The sequence below is a fragment of the Pelodiscus sinensis genome, chromosome 5, assembly GCF_049634645.1.
Source record: "Pelodiscus sinensis isolate JC-2024 chromosome 5, ASM4963464v1, whole genome shotgun sequence".
In the NCBI taxonomy this organism is placed as follows: domain Eukaryota; kingdom Metazoa; phylum Chordata; order Testudines; family Trionychidae; genus Pelodiscus; species Pelodiscus sinensis.
In genome coordinates, this window is record NC_134715.1 from 25,087,262 (window position 1) to 25,109,206 (window position 21,945).

Below are 21,945 nucleotides of genomic sequence, written 5' to 3' on the forward strand. Positions count from 1 at the left end.
TTCTCCATTGCTAAAGTCTTGATGTGAAAAATGGATGTTTTTCTAAGTGATAGATTCTAGCTAAGTGATAGATTCTAGCTTAGCCACATGTAATGGACTCGACAGAGAAATTGCTTGGTGAAATTCTATGGCTTGTGTTATGGAGGAGTTCAGACAGAAACTGGGCAATGGTTTCTTCTGACCTTAAAAATCTACCTATCTTTATGCCTAAAGTGAAGCAGATGCTTGAGCAAGACTGGACACACTGTGCATTCAAATTGGGTGACTCAATATATAAAACATAAAATACCTACCAGAAGCATTTCACTAAGCCACCTGCATGTGCAGTAACCCAATTTGTGCATGTGATCATAGAAATGATAGAAACCTAATGACCTACAAATACAGGTATACCCCAGGGTGTGTATTCTTCCTTGTGTAGTTTACTGGAGATTATATACAAAACAGTAACTAAACTATATACCTTTGTATTCCTGTTTAATGTATTGATACTAAAATAACAACAGCATTTATATAGGTTGAACCTCTGTGGTCTGGGACACTCTGGTCTGGCAATATCTATGGTCCAGAAGGATGTTGCACAGATGCAGTTCTCTAGTCCAACAACAACACAGAGGTTGCTGGTAGCTGGGAGCAGAGCCATCCAGAGGGACTGGCAAGGTAGCAGAGCCCAAGGGGAACTGGAACACGCTACAGGCCGGGTTGGGAAGCTGGCTGGGGCAGAAGAGCTTGCAGCTAGTAGGTTCAGAAAGCTGGCAGGAACACCAGAGTCTGTCGGGAAGAGAGGACCACTGAGCCCACAGCCGGTGGGGCCAGAGGGAGGAGGGGCTGTACAGTTCACAGCTGGTGGGACCACGAGCACCTGCAGGGCTGCCACAGGTAGGGGGCTAGGGAAGCAGTGGCAGGTAGCTGGGAAGAGGATCCCAGTTGGAGCAGCTGGTACCCCCTCACCTGACATTCCCAGGCCCAGAAAAATCCCTCATCCAGTGGCTGAATCTGGACACCAGTCCGACTTACATACAAATTCAACTTAAGAACAAACCTACAGTCCCTATCTTGTACGTAACCCGGGGAGAGCCTGTAATCAATTTTAAGCTGCGAATTATTTTGGCTATGAGCGTAAACAAGACTGTGCTTTTCTTGAGTCCATTTTACATTAATATTGACAGCAATTGTAAAACATGGAATCATTAATAGATTAGGAATGTTGATAATATGAACTTATTAGAGTTAAACTTTAATGGAGATATTTGTCAAGCATATAATATCAGCCATTTAGATTTATTAACAGCTTGGCCCTTATTGAGCAGTTTCTCTTTTACTTATTTCTCCTCGAGGTTTTCCTGTACTTTTAAATTTCCAGGACTAGAATGGCACTAAAAGCTCCTAAAAGCCACGCAATCACCAATGACTACACCTGTGTTGTCTTTAGATTATACTTAGCCTGGTTGGTGCATATAAATTCATGGCGTCTACTGTAATTTTACCATAGCCAGTAAAACCAGTTTAGCTCAACATCATCATATTCTAAAGTAGCCTGTGAGTCATGAAGCAAGAGGGATAAGCAGGTAGCTACTGCAGGGTAGAAAATTCATATTTCTTGGTAGGAGAGAAATGTTTTTATTGGAAGAATGTCAGTTTCACTTTACATATCACTGTATATTTTAGCTAACCCGAGAGATCAAAGCATTTATCTATGGTTCAGGCACTACTCTCTGCATAGCTATTCAGTAATAAAATGCCATGTACAGCAGCTTATTCTTTAGTGCTGTCACAGAGGCAACTTTTAGTCCTTTCAGTCCACTTCCTATCTAAAGTCAAAAACAGTAATGTTTCATCGCAAGAAGAGAGAGAGCTGTTCACAAGTGTTGGCAGGTTCCCTCCTATCCCTGCAACTGTAGGGAGCACTGCCAGATGTTGAGGAGACTCCTTTGGAAGGCCGCACCTTAATTCTAAGAAGGGAATAGGTAAACCAGTTGATTCCATCTCCTACTGAGAACTGCTACAAGACTGGAAGAGAGGAATTATCCCTCGTCTGCATCCCTTTGGCTGTCTCCTCTCTTGTTTTCTGATCAACCAAAAAAAGGTAAAGTAGGATTTCACAATCCCTTTGGAATGCAGCATGTACTCTAGAATTACTGCAATGGAACCTAATTAAAATGGAGTGAGGGGTTGTAACTGCTGCATCCACACTGAGAATTTTAGGCAAGTCTTGTATTACATGAAACTCAGTTGGTACCAGGAAGAGTGTACACAGGACACAGACCTTTTTAAACCAGCATGTGCTGGTTTCAAGTTCATACCATAGTCAGTGAAACTGCATCAGTGGGTACTGATGGTAAATTACAAGTCTCATTTTTGCATTCTGTGCCCACACAGAATTGACAAGACGTGAAAGTCCAACAATTTGGGGGTTTCAATCCATTCCATTCTAAGCAGAATTTCACTGTAAATAACTTCATTATAAATAGGTACCACTGTATGACACCAAGCAAAGATCTAAAACTTATAGAACCAGGAGAAAAATCTGTAAAATGAAATCACAGCAGCCTTTACTATGTTTTTTACGTATTGTTGTCAGCAAGTCCACACAGCTTCTGTAAATCTGTTCCCTTAAACAACTCCAGGAAATTTTGCCCAAGTTACAGAGAGAAGAACTATTTTTACAAGACAATTTTGGGGCAGGGGCTTCCCCCCTGAAAATTTCACTTACAGACAGGACAACTTCTCGGATGTTCTTCACATAAAGTGTCACATAGTCTTTCAAATAAACTTCCATCTTGGCATGTGGTATGGAGAACCAGTTGCCTGCAATTGCTGCCTCATTTTCATTGTTTCCACTCCATAAAATGATGCACGGGTGAGATTTTAATCTCTTTACCTGAAATAGAAGTCACAGCTTCAAAATTAAAATGTAATTACTTCCATTTAATGAGGCTATCTTTTAATGATTATGCAAGTTGGCTAGAGTTTAAAGAATACTGGCTGATTTCAAAACCTGCTGCAGTTATTTCAATGACAAGAAATAAGAAAGATTCCAAATAATACAGTACTATTACAGCCATAGGAATAAGGAACCAATGTTGCAAATAGACAGGTCAGTAACTTCACTCCATGAGTACTCATACAGACTAGGGTTGTTAAAAAGCAGGCAACTGGGTAACGGCTGAAATGTTAAGCAGTTACAACGTTACATGCACCCGCAGCCAGCTCCTAGTGTGTACCGGCTCCTGCCTTCTGCCCTGCTCCTGGGGAGCCAGCTGCCACCTCACTCGACTGCCCCTGCCTCCCATGGAGCCAGTCCATGCCAAGAGCTGGCTTAAAAGCCAGCTCCTGGCACGTACTAGCTAGGGATGTGAACAACTAGTCGACTATCCGTATCTAGTCGACTATGCGTATCGGATTGTCAACACACTCATAGACTAGTCGCTTCCCTCCCTTTACTGCCTCTATCAGAAAGAGCCAGCAAAGAGTCGGGGGTGGGAGGAGAGGAAAGGGTGGTTCAAAGCGGCAGCACCGTGTGGAGCCTGGGACCAGACCCTGGGCTCCACATGGCATTGCCACTTTGAAACGCCATATGCAGCCAGGGGCCAGGCTCCCTGTGTCATTTCAAGGGGCAGCACCACATGCAGCACCACATCAGAGTTCCCAGCTGATCCCAGTCTCCACGCAGAGCTGCCACTTTGAAATGCCACAGGGAGCTCGTGGCCCACAGGGGACTGCTTGAGTCCCTCGCTGGACCTGTGCCCACAGCGCTTTCACCTTTGAAGTGTAGCAACAGCCCTGTCTACACTTCAAAAGCGAAGGCGCCCTTATTGACTAACCGAATAGTCGATTAAACTGACTATTCGATTAGTCAATTAATTGAAATTTAACGCTCCTAGTACTAGCTCCACTTCCAGGGAACAGGCTGCCATCCCATGCTGTGGACTCTGATACAAAGCCAGTAGTGTGGGATGGCAGCTAGCTCTATGGGAAAGGGAAGGAGCCTATATGTAACCATTCACGGTGACTGATTAGCCCAGACTCATTGGTTAACCATGTAAACTGTTATCCTATTACAGACTTCAATGGGAATGCTCACATGAATAAACACAGACTTCAATGGGAATGCTCACATGAATAAAAGTTACTTGTGCTCCTCCAGACTCAGGTCCAAATTTGCATATCTTTGAAACTACTAGAAATTCACATTTATGGTAGATTATAAAAGACCAAAATACTTAGTATTTTCATCTTTACTTTTCCACCAGGTACAAGATAGCACTTTTTTTTTTTGTGGTGAAAAAAGAACCCAAACAAAAAAATCACCTTCTCTGCCTGTCCAGAAAAATAAAAGTTAAAAAACAATGAGAAGGCCCAGGCCTGCAAAAAAATGTAATCTCCTCTTCTCCTAAAATATGTACAAGCAGAGGTGAGATGTGAAGTAGGAAGACAGGACAAGGGGGTCTCAGGTTATCCCTAGGATGACTTCTAAATTCTTCTGCCTTCATGTTCTGCCTTTTTTCTATATAGGCCCCCCTCCTTGTTCTTGCTTTTGTACATTTGTTATGTGACTGTACAACAGACTGCAATCTTTAAAGAAACTCATGCCGGGCAATGAGTAATAAAAACAAAACAGAACTACTGCGTCAATGCAAGCACTTGGCAATATGGATACTTGATGCAAATGAACATACCTGATGAGTAATTTCTGCTCTTACTGATTCTAAGTAGTTCTGGTCAGTTGGGTAAAGGGCACATGCAAACATAAAATCCTGCCAAATCTATAGATCAAGAAAAACAAAATATAAAATCTATCAGCAAGTAATTTTCTGTACCTGAAATACACATTATTTTCAGTTCACATGGACTTTGGTCAGACAGAATTATTTGTTTTAAACAAATGAAGACTGAACGTGTCATCAAAACAACTACATTCCAGATGGGCTCAACTTTCATTTGGACATACATCCCCTACCCCCGAAATGATTTTCTCAATTTTAGCATTTTAACTAATTTATTTATTATTACGAGACAGATTCTTCCACCTCACTCATGGTTTGCAAGAAGCTTCATTGCTTTCAGTAAGAATAGTTGGAAGCCATATACTACTCAAGTCGAGTAAAGGTGAAAGACTCTGGCCATAAGTGAACAAAGTTCTTATGCCTTTTATACTGTGTTTTGCTTAACATAATAGGGATGTTAAATCCTAGTTAACGGTTAAACATTAGGTTAACCTAACTTTTAACTGGTTAACTGACTAAGCGGGATCTCCTTACTTCAAGCCCCAGCTGACAGCCACGAGGGACTGGTGGCTGGGGCTGCTCCTGGGGAACCGATTAACCATTACCTAGTAAGTATCACCCAGTAAGGATGATGCTTATCAGATAATCGGTTACCATTATCTTTTCACAACCCTGGCATACACGCATGAGCACAGCAACAAATCCCAACTGCCTATTTGCAGAAGGAAGCCATTACACTGCTGCATTTAATTTTTTTATGATTTAAGGTACAGCTACTGTAGCACTCCACACGTGCTTCTCAAACTGACATAAAACAAACGATCAAATTAAATTAAAGACTTGCAGGAAAAAGTGATACAAAAGGAACTCCTCCAGCCATCAGAATGTAAAAACCCAGAGCCTCCCACAAATGAATGTCTCTTCATAGGAAAGCCTGGATACATAGATCTATCTTGCAAGAAGCCTCTAAGGTCAATCACAAAGAGATTAAAAAAATCTTTGTCACCTCATCTATCTATATTCCCTTACAACCAATCAGATATCTCCATGACAACTTAAAAATAAGAAATTCCCTGAACTATTTTAACTGCATTTTAACAATTATCAGCAAAAAACAGAAATGAAAATGAATCAATACCCAATACACATTGACTGAATATGTAATTCCACAGTCTACAGACCCGAATAAACTGTTCCATTAGTATCTCAAAAAAAGGAATTCTGAAAAAAATGGACATACTTCCGTCCGATGAATAAGATATCCATTTCCATCCGTTTTCCTTTTAAAGTTCCCATGATTTTGAGATTCTTAATAAATCCTGTATTTTCATGGTGATAAGGGAAAGATCTACTGAAAAATGTTGTCACAGAAACATCATTGTTGGTAAAGCTTTCCTTTTACATTGGGGTCTCATACAAGATGTTATGCAGAAAGATGAAAACCAACTAAGCACTTCCTGCAGTGAGAGGACTCCCTTGTATGAAGGATTCAATGGGTCTTTCCACAAAAGATTTGAAAACAAATTTTTAAAAATGTGTTAATAAATGCAAAATCATGGAAGCTTTACAATGGGAAAAATAAAACAAAACACCAACCAGTACAAAATCAGAACCTGTTAAAAAAATTGTGCAGGCTCCATCAGAGAATGTGTAGATACAGATACACTTTACAAAGCATTGCCTCAAAAGTATCTAACATGGTATTTTACATTCTAGATGCAGTGAATTGTTACTTCCTTTTTCCTTCAGATGTTATCCCATTATATGGTTCAACTTTGAATAATTTTCAATCTCTTTATAAGATAGCAAGAGAGGCAAGTTAAATAGAAGACTCATCTTCATTCATCAGTATTACATTTTTTCTTGGTTGATTTTCATAGAAGATTTTCTTTCAAATCTGAGTTCAATTTTTTTTCCAGACTGAGGCACCTACATCAATATTTAGGGTACTAAATAAGGCCCTAAGTAACTGCATGCACTCCAAGCTAAATGGCCTATTCAGGTGACCAGCACCTACAAATCAAGGAGAAATATAGGTGCTCGGGTGCACTGAAAATGAGGGCTCTTGTTTTAGGTGACCAAAATAGATTTAGGTGCCCAGTTTTAGGCACCCAGTTCCAACAATTTGGTGTCTCTGTAAGGAATATCTAAGAATCTTCTCTCTGGTACAGGAAACATCAGACATAACGTCTACACATGGACACTTATACAGAGGGAAGACCACCCATTCACATACAATGCTAATTTAATGTTTCTCTTGTGAAAATCATAGTGTTCTGTTTTCTCGTGTGTTGTGCTGAATAGCAGATGTAAGCACACTTCAAGATTCTAATCACAACTCAAATGTCACAAACATACTCAGTTTCATCAAAAGCCACTGATGTGTATGGACAATCTTTTATGCCACAGCTATGTATCTAATTTCACCATTGTGTTTGCAGCAGGTGTCCCCATTACAGTCACATTTACATTCAATTTATAGTTTTCCCAAAAATATTCCTTTTGGGCTGAAATTTTCCATGCTTGGTCTCAGGCCAAAGTTGAAAAATTCTGGAAAATGTGAATTAAATATCTTCAGCTGTTCTGAAGTTGAGAGATATTTTTTAAATAGAAATAACAATTTTTATATTTTATAAATATTTATATTTATAACAATTTTAAATTTTATTGTTGTGGGGATTATTAAAAAATAGCTGGAAGTATCAGATTCAAATGTAGTAGGTAATGAATTTTCACTGAGAGTCACTGTGTAGGCAGCACTTACTCTGTTGAGAATTTATTCATGTACTCCCACAGGTTTTAACAGTGCTACTCTCACATGAATAAATAATTAGAATGAGAAAAAGGTTCCACAATTGCCATGAAGAAGAAAAAAAGCCAAGGTAAGTTGCATCTGTGTCCAGTCGACAGAAGATTCTATATTATGTAGTTTTTTATATAGCACTCATCACTGAAATACCTGAGCTACTTCCAGCAGAACATTAAGCAACATCACTAACAACTGTCACGCATGGTTCATTCTCTCTCTCATCTTCTCTTGTGGAGAAAGTATTGTGCAGCAATTTCCTTTGTTTGGGGCCATTTTGAGCTACTTTGACAGCTCTTAGTTTTGCTCATCACAGGCTCAACCTCAAGGTCTTAAGTTGAAATCTTGCTAACAAGCAGGGTGACAGTTGTTACATTTGGAACTATGCTGTTGTTATACACCTTTCTGATGCATAACAGCATCAGTCGCATCCTGCCCTTGGCCTAAGGCAGGATAACTGTTAGGAAAGTGCTGTACCTATGACTAGATACTTGTCTTTGGCCTATATCTTACCTTTGTTTTTCCTCTCCAGTGTTTTCTTTAAACACACATACTGGAGAAACTATAGAAGAACAAGCAAGATAAATTTAGCATTACGGTTGAAACGTTGGAGGGTACCTGTGCACATGTGTGTATGCAAAAGTAAATACTTAACATGTTAACTGTCTAAATTTTTAACTTTTTGGTACCCAACTTGTGAGACCTTAAAGGTCCCTGATTTTCAGAGCACCCATCCTATGAAAATGAGGCCCTTATATATTGTTTCAAGCTGAGTATCTAAAAACCACTAGTTCCTTTTGAAAAATTCAGCTCAGATTCCTGTACCAGTATTAACTCTGCTACTTGCTCGTACATTAGTATTTTCTATTTTTGTTCTTCACAATTTGGAATACAGGAGCTGACTTGTCTTGTTTATTTTTTACCATTATTCCTAGTTCATCACAGATATCATAGAATTCATCTTGCTCATACACTCCTCCTCCCCATACACGAAGTGCATTCATGTTAGCATCAACTGTGGACTGCAAGATGAGCTTTAACCTGTTAAAATACAAAGAGAGTTGAATCAGGAGATCTAACAGTTGTATGAAATTATACCTTTCCCCCTCCCCCACAAATTAGATAGCTAGGAGAAACCTAAACAAGCTTATATCTTTTTCTTATTTAAAAAAAGGTCCTCTTTATATATCTCATTAGCTGGCACGCCAAGATTAGTAACTTTGACTGAAAGATCATTCTGACACCCTAAAATTCTGTATAAAAGTTCATTGTACTCACACAGCTAAATTCTTGCAAATAAAAAGACTCAATCCCACTAGCTCTTACCAGAGAGACGAGTGGGACTACTCATGATAATAAGTACCACACTCAGTAACAAGCATTTGCGGGTTCGCCTTAAGATCATTGTAGGTTCTATCCCAGATTGCACCATTCAAAAATGTTTTCTTAAAAAAATGTAAACACTATATTCATCTAGGTAGCTCTGATTTATATTCATCTTCTATTCCCTTTCGTTTTTACCCTGTTTTATATACATTTTACCTTGAATTTTAAACCTTTGCAACCATTGCTGATACATATCTAGGAGACTTCTTTTCTTCTATGTTTACAAAGCATAACGACAAAGAGTCAATAAATGAACAGATGCATCACAGCACCCCAAATGACATTTTAAAATCATGGGCCCAGTTCTGCCAGCCTCAGTTACTGAGTAGACACTTCACCATACAAGTAGGCCCACTGCTAACAACCTAAGGGTAGCAGAATCAGGCTCTGAGCACCAAGGCTCCCTCAACACATCAATCAACATAATCAGAACACTACTTTTGCCAAGAGGCAAATCTCTTCCCCTTTACTGACCTGATTTCTAACTCCCCTTATTCACACTGAACAGTACTCCGAAGGGTGTTCCACTGTTGATGTCAATGGGACTGCTCATAGAATGAGAGCTATTCATCAGGAATAACGAGTGGCAAAATCTGGCCCTTATAATTCATATTCTTTAGATATTAAACATGAACTTACGTATCAGAGGAACCTCTGTCCTGGAAGGAATCTGGTGGAATCCAGTTGGATCCCTTAATGAAAATGGGGAGTCCGTTGATCCTGAAGTAAAAACTCAGGCCTTGTGACCCAGGTACAAGCTCCTCAACCAGTTCCACTGTTCGAAAATAAGCCTGAGGAGAATTGAAACTAGCTCATTTTTAAAGCAGTCACAATCCAGACACAAAAAATATAAAAAAGGAAATCTAAAAACTAGTGCTGTCCATTGCAGTTAGCTCACATGTTTAACTCAAAAACTTATTCATGATTAACAGCGGTTTTAATTATGCTGTTAAAATGGGAATTAATTGGATATTTTTCTATATTTTTCGAATATACTGATTTAAATTACAGCAAAGAATACAAAGTGTACAGTGCTCATTTCATATTATTTTTATTACAAATATTTGCACTGTAAAAATGATAAACAGAATAAATAGTATTTTTCAATTCACCTTATACAAGTATCATAGTGCAATTTTTTTATTATGAAAGTGCAACCCACAGATGCAATTTTGTTTTATTACATAACAGCACTCAAAAACAAAACAAAACAAAACAATGTAAAACTTTAGAGCCTATATGCCCACTCACTCCTACTTCTTGTTCAACCAATGGCTAAAATAAACAAGTTTATTTACATATATGAGCGATCATGCTGTCAGCTTCTTATTTACAACGTCACCTAAAAATGAGAAGAGGCATTTGAACAGCACTTTTGAAGCTGGCATTGCAAGGATTCAGATGTCAGATATACTAAACATTTGTATGTCCCTTCACACTTCGGCCAGTATTCCAGAAGATATACTTCCATGCTGATAACGATCATTAAAAAATTATGTGTTAATTAAATTTTGATTGAAATGCTTTGGGGAAAAATAGTATATCTCCTGTACTGTTTTATCCACATTCTGCCATATATAGCAGTCTTGAATGATGACCCAATTGTTCATTTTAAGATTTTAGAATGCAAAGAAAGTACCAATGTGAGATTTCTAAAGACAGTAACACCACTCAACTCAAGGTGTAAGAATCTGAAATGCCCACATTTCGTCTTTTGGGGATGAAGTGTGGCACATACTTTCAGAAGTCTTAAAAAAGCAATACTCCAATATGAAAACTAAAGAATCCAAACTACCAAAAGAGAAAATCAACCTTCCATTGTTGGCATCAGATGTTGAATATGAACATGCATCACTCTACACGGCTTTGGATCATTATCAAACAGAATCCATAAACAGTATGGACGCATGTCCTTTGCAAAGGTGGTTGAAGAATAAAGAGACATATGAATCTTTAGCACATCTGCCATGTAAATATCTTATGACACCAATTACAACAGAGCATGCGAATGCTTGATCTCACTTTAAAGTGACCATGTAAACAAGAAGCAGGTAACATTACCTCCTGCAAATGTAAACAAACTTATTTGTCTGAGTGGCTGAACAAAGAGGAGGACTGAGTGGACTTGTAGGCGCCAAAGTTTTACACTGTTTTATTCCTCAATGCAGTTATTTTTGTTCACAATTCTACATCTGTACATTCAACACGCAAGATAAAGGAGACTGCATTTCAGTACCTGTATGAAGTGAACTGAAAAATGCTATTTCTTTTCCTTTTACAGCAAATATTTGTAATTAAACATAAATAAGTGAGCACTCTATTCTTTGTTGTAACTGAAATCAATATATTTGAAAATGTAGAAAACATCCAAAAATATTTAAACACATGACTATCTATTATTGTTTAACTGTACAATTAATGATATGATTGCAATTAATTTTTAAATTGCTTGAAAGACCTACTAAAAACCTAACCTTCACCTTCAGGCATTGTCAATTACAACTTTAGTTTATTAGTGCACTATTGAGCTTTTTCTAAAGAATAACAGTATAGGACTTCCAAATGAGATCAGTGTGCATGTTTTGTTAAATCATCTCTGCACAATATCACTTTACTTTCATTTCAAGAGGAGCTTGAAATAGAAAATTGCTGGAAGTTCCTGGCTTACTGACAGAGAGAGGGAGCATGTATGTGCAGATTTCTCATGTTGCAGCAGACATTTATATGGCCTGTTTTTCACTCAGGGAAAGAAATCCAGAGGCTGCATTAGAGTCAACACTAATTGTATTTTACTCATACTTTCTCTTCTTCTGAAAGGAGATTGCAAGAGTCCAACTGTAGAATTCTTTACCAGAGAAGATGATACGAAGCCCAAGCCTGACCATTCAGATCCAAAGTGAGACCCGACTTTTCACTAAAGCCAGTTCCCCCTGTAATGACATCTTTCCCATGGTAACTAGCCAAAGGAAAGACGAGCTCCTTTGGACAGCTTAGTTTTATTTGAATAGGTGCAGTTCAGCACTAAGATACCATGGTGACCAGCTCAGACACAGAACAGTGAGATTAGATAAAGCTACAGACACGACTGCGGTCAGGTAGAGTCACTCATCAAGCAGAGGCCCACACATCTACTGGAGCTGCCCTTTCACCCTGACATCTGGTAGATCTGTGTTTGTGGACAGAGCATTACCCACTATGCAAGCTCAGGCCCGGCAACGGGGGGTGGGACAACAAAGGGGTCAACTGCCCCAGGACTTGGTGATTCTAGACGGCACAGAGCTCCCAGACAACACTACCATGGGAACGCTGGAGACTGGAGCCTGGGCCATTTAGGACTGCTGCGGGAGTGCCATGCTCTTGTCAGCTCTGAGGGCTGGTGGGGGAGAGGGGTACCATGCCATTCAGGTAATGCTGGAGACTTGCTGTCCCAGCCCCACCCCTTTCACCTGAGTCCCCGCCCCTTCCAGGATTATGGTGCTGGGCCTCTCCACACACACATTGCCCAGAGGCCTGGCAATCCTATTGCTCCCCCATGCAAGCTTTTTTCATTTTTTTGCTGTATGTGGAAGAGCAGGACTGGAGAGCACTGGACTCTTTTGGGGATCGTTTATTTGGATGAAGCAAATGCTCTGAGCTGAAGAGGATTTGGTTTGAACTCACAACTGTATGGTGAAGACTTCTGGTACAATATGGAAGTAAGCAGTTATGTGTCTATGTGCCTGAATGAAGAGGTCAGAGGTTATCTCCCTATCCACAGCAGGACCAGTTAGGAGACAGTTGTCATTTTAGGCTCCTGTTCAACCACAGAATGTTAATGAATGAGACACAGAGTCTCTTTCAGGAAGATTTGATTCTTATTTCTTTATTGTTTTCCTTACTCCGACTAGGGAACGGTTATCCAGCCAGTTACGCACCCACCTTATAGTAACCCCATCTAAGCTGTATTTGCCTAGTTTATCGATATGAAGATCATAAGAGACTGTATCAAATTCCTTAGTAAAGTCTAGGTATACCACATCCACCGCTTCTTCCTTATCCACACCTCAGCAGGTATTCTGAAATGCATTTTGCTTCTTAAAAAGGAAGGTCTTAATGTATAGGAAAAATAGAAAGTATGGCAAAAAAACACCTTGGCTTAAACAGGAGATCTTGCATGATCTAAAAATCAAAAGAGAGTCATATAAAAGTGGAAACTAGGACAAATTACAAAGGGCGGATATAAGCAAACAATACTGGTATGCAGGGGCAAGATTAGAAAGGGAAAGGCACAAAACGAGCTCAAACTAGCTACAGACATATGAGGAAACAAGACCTTCTATAAATATATTAGAAGCAAGAGGAAAACCAAGGACAGGGTAAGCTCATTGCTCAGTGAGGAGGGAGAAACAATAACAGGAAACTTGGAAAAGCAGAGGTGCTTAATGACGTCTTTGTTTTGGTCTTTAACAAGAAGTCTGATGATGAAGGAGTGCCTAACATAGTGAATACTAGTGGGAATGGGGTAGGTTTAGAAGATAAAATAAAAAGAACAAGTTAAAAACTACTTAGAAAAGTTAGATGTCTGCAAGTCACCAAGGCCTGATGAAATGCATCCTAGAATACTTAAGGAACAGATAGAGAAGGTATCTGAGCCTTTACCTGTCAAACTGAAAAATCATGGATGACAGGAGAGATTCCAGAAGACTGGAAAAGGGCAAATATAGTTCCCATCTATAAAAAGGGAAATAAGAACAACCCAGGAAACTACAGACCAGTCAGTTTAACTTCTGTGCCAGCGAAGATAATGGAGCAAGTAATTAAGGAATTCATCTGCCAATATCTGAAAGATAATAAAGAGAACACGTAACAGCCAGCATGGATTTGTAAAGAACAAATCATGTCAAACCAATCTGATAGCTTTCTTTGATAGGATAATAAGTCTTGTGGATAAGGGAGAAGTGATGGATGTGGTATACCTAGACTTTAGTAAGAAAATTGATACAGTCTCGCATGATCATCTTATCAATAAACTAGACAAATACAACTTAGATGGGGCTACTATAAGGTGGGTACATAACCGGCTGGATAACTGTCCTCAGAGAGTAGTTAACAGTTCACAATCCTGCTGGCAGGGCATAACAAGTGGGGTTCTGTAGTGGTCTGTTTTGGGACAGGTTCTGTTCAATATCTTCATCAACGATTTAGATATTGGCATAGAAAGTACGCTTATTAAGTTTGCAGATGATACCAAGCTGGGAGGGGTCATAATTCAAAATGATCTGGACAAACTGGAGAAATGGTCTGAGGTAAATGGGATGAAGTTTAATAAGGACAAATGCAAAGTACTCCACTTAGGAAGGAGCAATCAGTTTCACACATACAGAATGGGAAGTGATTGTCTAGGAAGAAGTAGTATAGAAAGGGATCTAGGGGTCAGAGTGGACCACAAGCCATGAGGGCAGGTGACTAGACTCGATGAGCTCTCAAGGTCCCTTCCAGTTCCAGTTCCAGTTCTAGTGTTCTATGTCTTGAGTACTGCAGACAATGCCTGCAACCACCCTACCATACAGCAACCTGGAATCTCCAGGAGCCCCTGTCCAACAGGAATCATTGCTTCCCCAATACTAAGTGGCTCCGGGTGCTAAAAACAGGATTTTGCACACAATATTATATAAATGTTATTTTTTTAGTCCAGTGTTTTTTTACAAGCCTAAAATCTCTCTCTCTCAAACTCCATGCTGTGTTTATCTTGTTGTCGTTTAAAAAAAAAATCTACATTTTGAACAATACTGAAAATATTAATCATGAAATATCTTTATCACTCTGGACATAAACTTTGAGCCCAATTCTGTCACTACTTAGAGGGTCTGATCATGGTGGGCAGTACAACGAGACATGACTTCAACAGGGCTTCTCACAGAAGTAGGCACTACAAGGAACAGCATTTACAGGAGCATAGCTTCTGTATTAACTTTCAGTGATGCGGAACACATAAGTATCATCTAGCAAACCCTCAGACTTATTTAGTGATTTCTGAATGCTCATAGCATGTAGGAGTCAGTCTCATTTTGTCTAAAATTTTCAATAGACTGAAAAATTTGTGGGTGGTTCTTTAATGCCCCTAGTCTCCTGAACATCCTAGCAAGTAATGAAAAAGTTTTCTTCTATAAACAGGTACTTTAGGGGATCTATTTTACAGGGTAAAGTAAGGTACCAAACTGCTACTTTGGAGTTTAGATTTGAGATACTGCTTCCCTCTGAAAGCTGGGATACATATAGTTGAGTATTTTCAATTACTAGAGAATACTAGACGTACTGAAGTTATTTCAGATTTGTGCTTCACAGAATATCCCAAAAGTTTTATTCACTGAAATTCTAAATAAACATCTCTTTCTTAAAGCAAATTAAATATTATTATATAAAAGTTTTTCTACTTGTTTTTACCAATGTATCAATGGTAAATTTCATATCCATTACATAATATAATTTATCATACCTCAACATAACAGGCCAAATCCCTCAATGTTTAAACTAAGAGTTTTTTTTGTTTGTTTGGCTGTTGGGTTTTGATTTAATTTTTTTTTTAAGAATTTTGAAAAACAAACAAAACACCTTTTCTTTTTAAATTTCAAATTAGTGGCAAGTTGTCCCCTAGTCAAACTGGAAGGGCAGGTTTTAGCACAGGTAAAAGCTGCCAGCATATTAGTTACCTTATATCTTGGGCTGCAGAAAATCTAATGCCCTAAATAATGGTCTAATGTGAAAATTACAACCCAGCAGAACGTTTTCTAACATGGCGAGAGAGCTACTGGGTTATTCAGTGCTAACATTAACTTCCTACATACAATATTAATGGAGAGGATTTATGTACCTTTGAATATTTCTCAATCTTGTATCCTGCTCCAAGGATAAAAGTTGTTGTCATGTCATATCCAGTTTGGTTTCCATGGCCACTTGGCCACCAAGTCTCCACTGTAGCATTCTTAAGGAGAGAGGAAATCAACAAAAAAATCAATTAGAAGTTAAAGTCAAAACAACATGCGTGTGTCTTACGATAACCATGCATCCAATAGGAGATTTTCAATTTCATAACCCCAGAATATAAGGGAATAAAATGGGACCCAATGAGGGCCACTCCTCCCCATAGCACCAGAACTGTATAGGGAGCTGTATTCGGCGCACCCCATCATAGGGACATCTAGGAAGTTCTTCCCCTTCCTCTCTCCTGCCCCCTGCTCCACTAACACACAGCACTGGGAAGGAAAGTGCACCGCGACCAAGCAGAGACTCCTGCTCCTCAGAACAGAAGCAGCCAGACCACTGATTTCTGGAGATTCAAATAATTGTGTATAGTCTGTACAGTACGGAACCTTCTCTGCTCTTTGCTAACTGGCTGTTTGTTTCAACCCTCACCCCTTCTCTCCCTCAATCTCCTGCTCATACACCTTCTTCTCCCTTGCCCTGTTCCTCTCATCCCCCTTCCCTTAACTTTTCTTTCCACTTAGTGCTCCTAACTAAACCCACCAACTATGAAGTTAACATGATGTTTGCTGCCATTACATTGTTCAATCTGCTTGTGTGTTTTCTTCCTCATCCCTCACCCTGTATCTCTCTGGTCTATTTCAATTGTAAGCTCTTCAGTGCAGGGACTGTTTCCTACTCTGTATTTGTACAGCACCTAATATAAAGGGGCCACCCTCAGATACTATTGTAATAAACATTATTAATAAATAAATGACAATGTAATAATAAATAACAACTACACTACCCATTGAACAGCAATGGGAGTTAGATGACTAGATGCTATTTGTACTTTTGAAAACCTTCCTTCTCATCTATCATTTTCCCTGCAGCCCCCTCTTCACACGTCATGCTGGTCATATGGTGGTTCTGCTCACTCGTTCAGTTAAACTGAGCTTTTAAATAAAGGAGAAGGACCCATCCCATTCTCAGGCTTCAGTCCTTTGGTTTTTTCGTCTCTGTATAATTGAGTATTATTCATTTTTATTGATTTAGTTACCGCAAACAAAAAAATTACTTTCCTCTCGTGATTTAAAGGATCTTATTTTCTCAATCAGATAAAGTAAAGTTAACAGCAACTTATTTCATACAGTTATATCTTCATGCCAACAGCATACTATGCTGCCCAGTTCTATAACTTATTATGAAGAGCATTAATACATGAAAAGGAGGGCTCAACAAAGGAATGTGTCAATGCAAGATGCACCTGGATATTTTTGCATAAAGCCAGCAATATGATTTGCTGTAGCTATAGCCAGGCATAATCAGCTATTGCTACTAGCATTTCAGCTTCCCATGCTCTGGAATTATCTTAACCAATAGTGTCTGGATACTAACCTGGAAATTCCAGGAATAAAACTGAAGCATAAAAATCAGATTATGTTCCATCTAATATGCAGTAGTCCTAGAAAGCTAGATACACATGCAACTTTCTTATTGGTTGTTAATGATGTCATACCCATATACATCTATTAGCAGATAAGCAATTTCAAAATAGCAATAAAACACTGTGCAGTGAATTTCAGGGTGATTATTGTACATTCAGGTTATTACAGTCTCGGACTGAGACCATCATTTGAAGTGAGCACTCATTGACTAGAAATTCATTTTTTGCCAGGCCTTGTTGTTTATCAGACTATGCAAATCTGTTGCACAGCTTGTGGGCTTAGTCTGGCTCACAGATACATAACAGAGCAATGTTGCATGTCTTATAAAATCAGCTGTTGTGTGCAGTAAAACTCTTTATATACAGGCAGTCCCCGGGTTACGTACAAGATAGGGACTGTAGGTTTGTTCTTAAGTTGAATCTGTATGGAAGTCGGAACTGGCGTCCAGATTCAGCCGCTGTTGAAACTGACCGCCAGTTCTGACTTACATACAGATTCAACTTAAGAAACCCAGGCGTCCCCAAGTCAGCTGCTGCTGAAACTGATCAGCGGCTGATTCCAGGAAGCCCGGGGCAGAGCAACTCTGCCTCGGGCTTCCTGTAGTCAGCGCTGGTCAGTTTCAGCAGCTGCTGACTTGGGGACGCCTGGGGCAGAGCAGCTGGGGTGCTGCTGGGTTGCTCCAGTAGCTGCTGGGTTGCTCTAGTAGCGCGGTTTCTCGGCGCTACTGGACCAACCCAGCAGCACCCCAGCTGCTCTGCCCCAGGCTTCCTGATTCAGCTGCTGCTGAAACTGACCAGCAGTGGCTGAATCAGGATACCTGGGGCAGAGCAGCTGGGGTGCTGCCGGGTTGGTCCAGTAGTGCCCAGAGCTGCGCTGCCAGACCAACCGGCAGTGCCCCAGCTGCTCTGCCCCAGGGTCCACAACAAAAGCCTGGTCTGCTGGGGGGGGGGGCACACTAGCTGCTCCCCGCTCCCCCCAGCAGACCAGGGACACGGGGAGCAAAGCCGCAGCGGCGGCGGGTTCCCGCGCTTCTGAGGCTTTGCTCTGACAAAGCCTCAGAGGCACGGGACCCTGCCGCGGCTGCGGCTTTGCTCCCGGTGTCTCTGGTCTGCTGGAGAGGGTCCCCAGCAGACCAGGGGCACCGGGAGCAGCTTTTCTCGCCCCGGAGGTCGAGGTGGCGGGACCGCTGCCTGCGAGCTCTGGGGCGAGAAAGCTCCATTCGTAAGTGCGGATCCGACATAAGTCGGATCCGCGTAAGTCGGGGACTGCCTGTACAAAGAATAACAACACACTGTTGCCTCTGTTCTGAGAGAACCATTTCCTCACAAATTACTTTCAGGCCCATGGCTGTATTCTGTTAACCAATTTCTTCCCTGGGGCAGGGAGGAGGAATGCACCAACATGCTCAATTTCATGTCACACTGTATTATTGCAGACTAAAAAGGCTCACTAAAATCTAACATTTGTCTTTTAAAAACCCCTCTAGTCTAGGTATTTGTACTTTTTCTTGTAGCCTTCTGCTGGGGTCAACGGTAGTCCCTTGTGAAATAATTAAAACATGTGGATCATCTTTGGCCCCACACACCACTCCTCCATTCTCCTTCATAGGGGTTTCCTCTCCATGCACATAGTACATAAGAGTCCTTTGACTTACAAACCAATATCCTTTAATGGGAGGAGGTTACAAATTTTAATTACACAGCAAAATTAAATTAAAGCCGAAAAATCTGAAGGGTATGTCAAGCCCCCATAGTCTCAGAGGTTAACAACTGGGTTTGTCAGCAGCCCAGGATTTGTATTATCTGAAGAGTCCATACTCAAAAATCCAGTTGGACTCCAGTGGTCAAATGGGAGGAGGCTCCCCCAGTTTGTTTGCCCCATTCCAAAGAAGTCTGCGTCACCAGGACCTGCTTTAGTCAGCTATTGGCAGAGCCAGGTTCAACTCTGCTGCTGGCAATTTCAATTCTGTAAAGTCAGCTCCATTAGGTCCAGATCCTAAGGCAGGAAAAGAACCATGATTCTATTTTGCTCATCCTCAGGCCCGCCGATGGAGGAGAGGGGGCAAGGGGGAAAAACTGCCCTGAGGCTCAGCAATTCTAAAGGGACCAAGTCTTCCAGCTTCAGCTACTGCAGCAGCAGCAGCATTTAGAGCTCCAGGCACCTTAAATCTCTACCTGAGCATCACATGGTATACTATGGACAGCTCTAAGGGCTGGAGGGGAAAGACTGGCTGCCCCATCCCTTCTGCCCAATGCCCCTTCCTGGAGCGTGGAGCCACCCCACACACTTTGCCCAGGAGCCTGGTGTGGTACTTCTGAGCACTGACTGACCCTTTTCTCCAGTCTCTCTAATTTCGTAACTACATTTACAGAACAAATGTAATAGAATTCCTAAAAACAGAAGCACAAGACACTACAGAACTAAATGGAAGTGAAATTAGAACGCCAGCGGCTAGCTTTTTCACCCACTGTTAGGTAAGGTGGAGAAAGGGCAGAGAGAGAAAGAGAAAGACAGCTTCTGGTTCCTTTTATGCCTTCTAACTCTTCTATGCCCGGGACGGACAGGACAGCCAGCACCCAACCTGCCCCTGTGAAAGGCAGGATAAGGGATGCCCCCAAGGTAAAGTGGTGGATTCTGGCGTGGCCTAGGGAGTTCACCGGGGGAGGGCAGGGTGCTGGGCTCAAGTCCCGCCTCCCCTGGAATGGACAGGACAGCCCAGCCAACACCCAGGCCTCCCCGGTGGGTGCATTTGCAGCTGTTTCTCTCCTCTTCCAAGGACTGCTTCATTTCTCTGACACTTATCTTTAAGAAGCCCTCCTCTGAAGGGACTAAATTAATAACTAGTGAAGGAGAAGCAACTTCATTAACTTTGCACCTGCCTTTCTGCTAGGCAAATTCTTTACTTGTTTGCCCTTAGTTACCCAGGGGTATCAGTACTGATTATATGAGGATTGCTTTTCCCCTCCCACCACCAGTATCTAAGGGCCAAAGATACTATTGACAGCACATATATATGCCCAGAACACAATGGTTTGGGATATGAAATACTGCCATCATATAGAAACTCAGGAGCTGTCCTACGGGATCCATGTAGTTCAGTAACCTGTCTGACAATGGCCCGTACCAGATGTTTCTGAGGAAGGTGAAAAAACCCACAGTAGGTAGATATGATAAACTGCACAATCTGTACCAATATAAAAAAATGGATTGGAGGATTAACAGCAGCATGATTTTGTGGCCAATAGAAGCTAGAGATTATGCGACTTCTCTCACTTATTAGGAATGAAATGCCACATATCCCATCCACGCTGCTCAGTGTCCCAGTGGAGGTATCAGTTGTGAGAAGGTAGGAGAGCTGTTTCCCTGCCGTGAAAGGCATTAGGCTGAATACAGCAGAGATGAGGAAGCAAATGGGAAAATTAAAACTGTGCTGGAGACATCTTGCATTTTCTTTTAAGCAACCAGAAGGAAACATTTTGTTACTTGAAACTGTTCAGGATTCACCCCCTCACCTTACTGATGTTTACAAGCAGCACAATTCTGCCTTCTCCAGGACGAAGTTCTGTGGTATATGTCTGCTGTGTTTGCAGCTTAGGAATGTTCACTGTCACGAGACCAGCAAATGGCTTCGAGCTGACTACATCAAAAACAGACTCTATTTCAAGACTCCATTGCTGAGCACTCTTCACTAAGCAAAAGAGGAAAAAAAAGGGCATTTATTTTTATGTCTAGACATACTAGTTCACATGCCCCTCATCTTGTTAAACACACAATTACACACCACAGGAAACACAACAATTTACTTGTAAGTTTGCTCTTGAACAGAACCCACACTTCACTGTCTAGTACATTTGACAAATATGTTTACATTTGCTGATTCAGGAGAGGACTATGCACCATGTAATGGACATTTGTAACTCGTTTTCCCCCATTCCTAAACCATAAACAACCTTTGAAACAACCTCTGTATCACAGAGAGAATGAACCTCTCATTCTTTATCACTAAGAAGGGACTTTTCCCAACCCAGCTTCCACAGTCATTAGGTTTTCTTTTAGTCAGTATTTATTTGAGCCCAAGTCTCTTCGGGAAAGGTCCCAATCACAAGGCAACACAATCACTTTTGTCTCTTGAACAAAAACAGTACTAATTTAATAGTAAATGAGCCAAACCCATTAAAGTTCCCAATTTTCTAATTGTTGAAAACTGGACACAACAGCACGAGTGTCAGAAGCTTCCACTGACCTGCCACCCGACCTGCAGCAACCAGATTTTCGGTGTCTGGTACATATCACAGGAAGCTGTAAAAGCCCCCCTTCAACTGGATTACTGGTAGAAAAGCAAATATCTGGCAACCCTACCTCCATGTCACTAGACAAGATGAACTGAATTATGCTGCAGATGAATGGGACCCACTTGATGGGTCCATATGTTTGTTTCTCTTTTGTCACTGGAGCATGCTGTATGAAACATGCCAAAGAGTTCTTCTGCTTAACAAGGAATTAACAAGGTAATCTAGTGAAAGGGGTATTTCCAACGAATGTTTGCTGAAACTTCCTGTTAATGTGTTAACTTTGGGTAATTACCCTCTCTATAACCAAAGCCTGCCTAAGCCTTTACTTTGCATACAAATGCTAAATA

At 40.8% G+C, this 21,945-nt stretch overlaps 1 protein-coding gene across 3 annotated transcripts in view; it reads right to left on the bottom strand.

Moving 5' to 3' along the window:
• MANBA (mannosidase beta) overlaps positions 1-21,945 on the bottom strand; it is a 59,887-nt gene that overhangs the window by 19,610 nt on the left and 18,332 nt on the right. For all 3 annotated transcript variants that reach the window (XM_075929670.1, XM_075929671.1, XM_075929672.1), the window contains exons 6-11: positions 20,819-20,994; positions 15,770-15,880; positions 9,559-9,710; positions 8,457-8,574; positions 4,680-4,766; positions 2,714-2,881 (exon numbers count right to left, since the gene is read on the bottom strand). In XM_075929670.1, coding sequence (XP_075785785.1) covers positions 2,714-2,881; positions 4,680-4,766; positions 8,457-8,574; positions 9,559-9,710; positions 15,770-15,880; positions 20,819-20,994 — 812 coding nt within the window. The remainder of the gene's footprint in view (positions 1-2,713; positions 2,882-4,679; positions 4,767-8,456; positions 8,575-9,558; positions 9,711-15,769; positions 15,881-20,818; positions 20,995-21,945) is intronic.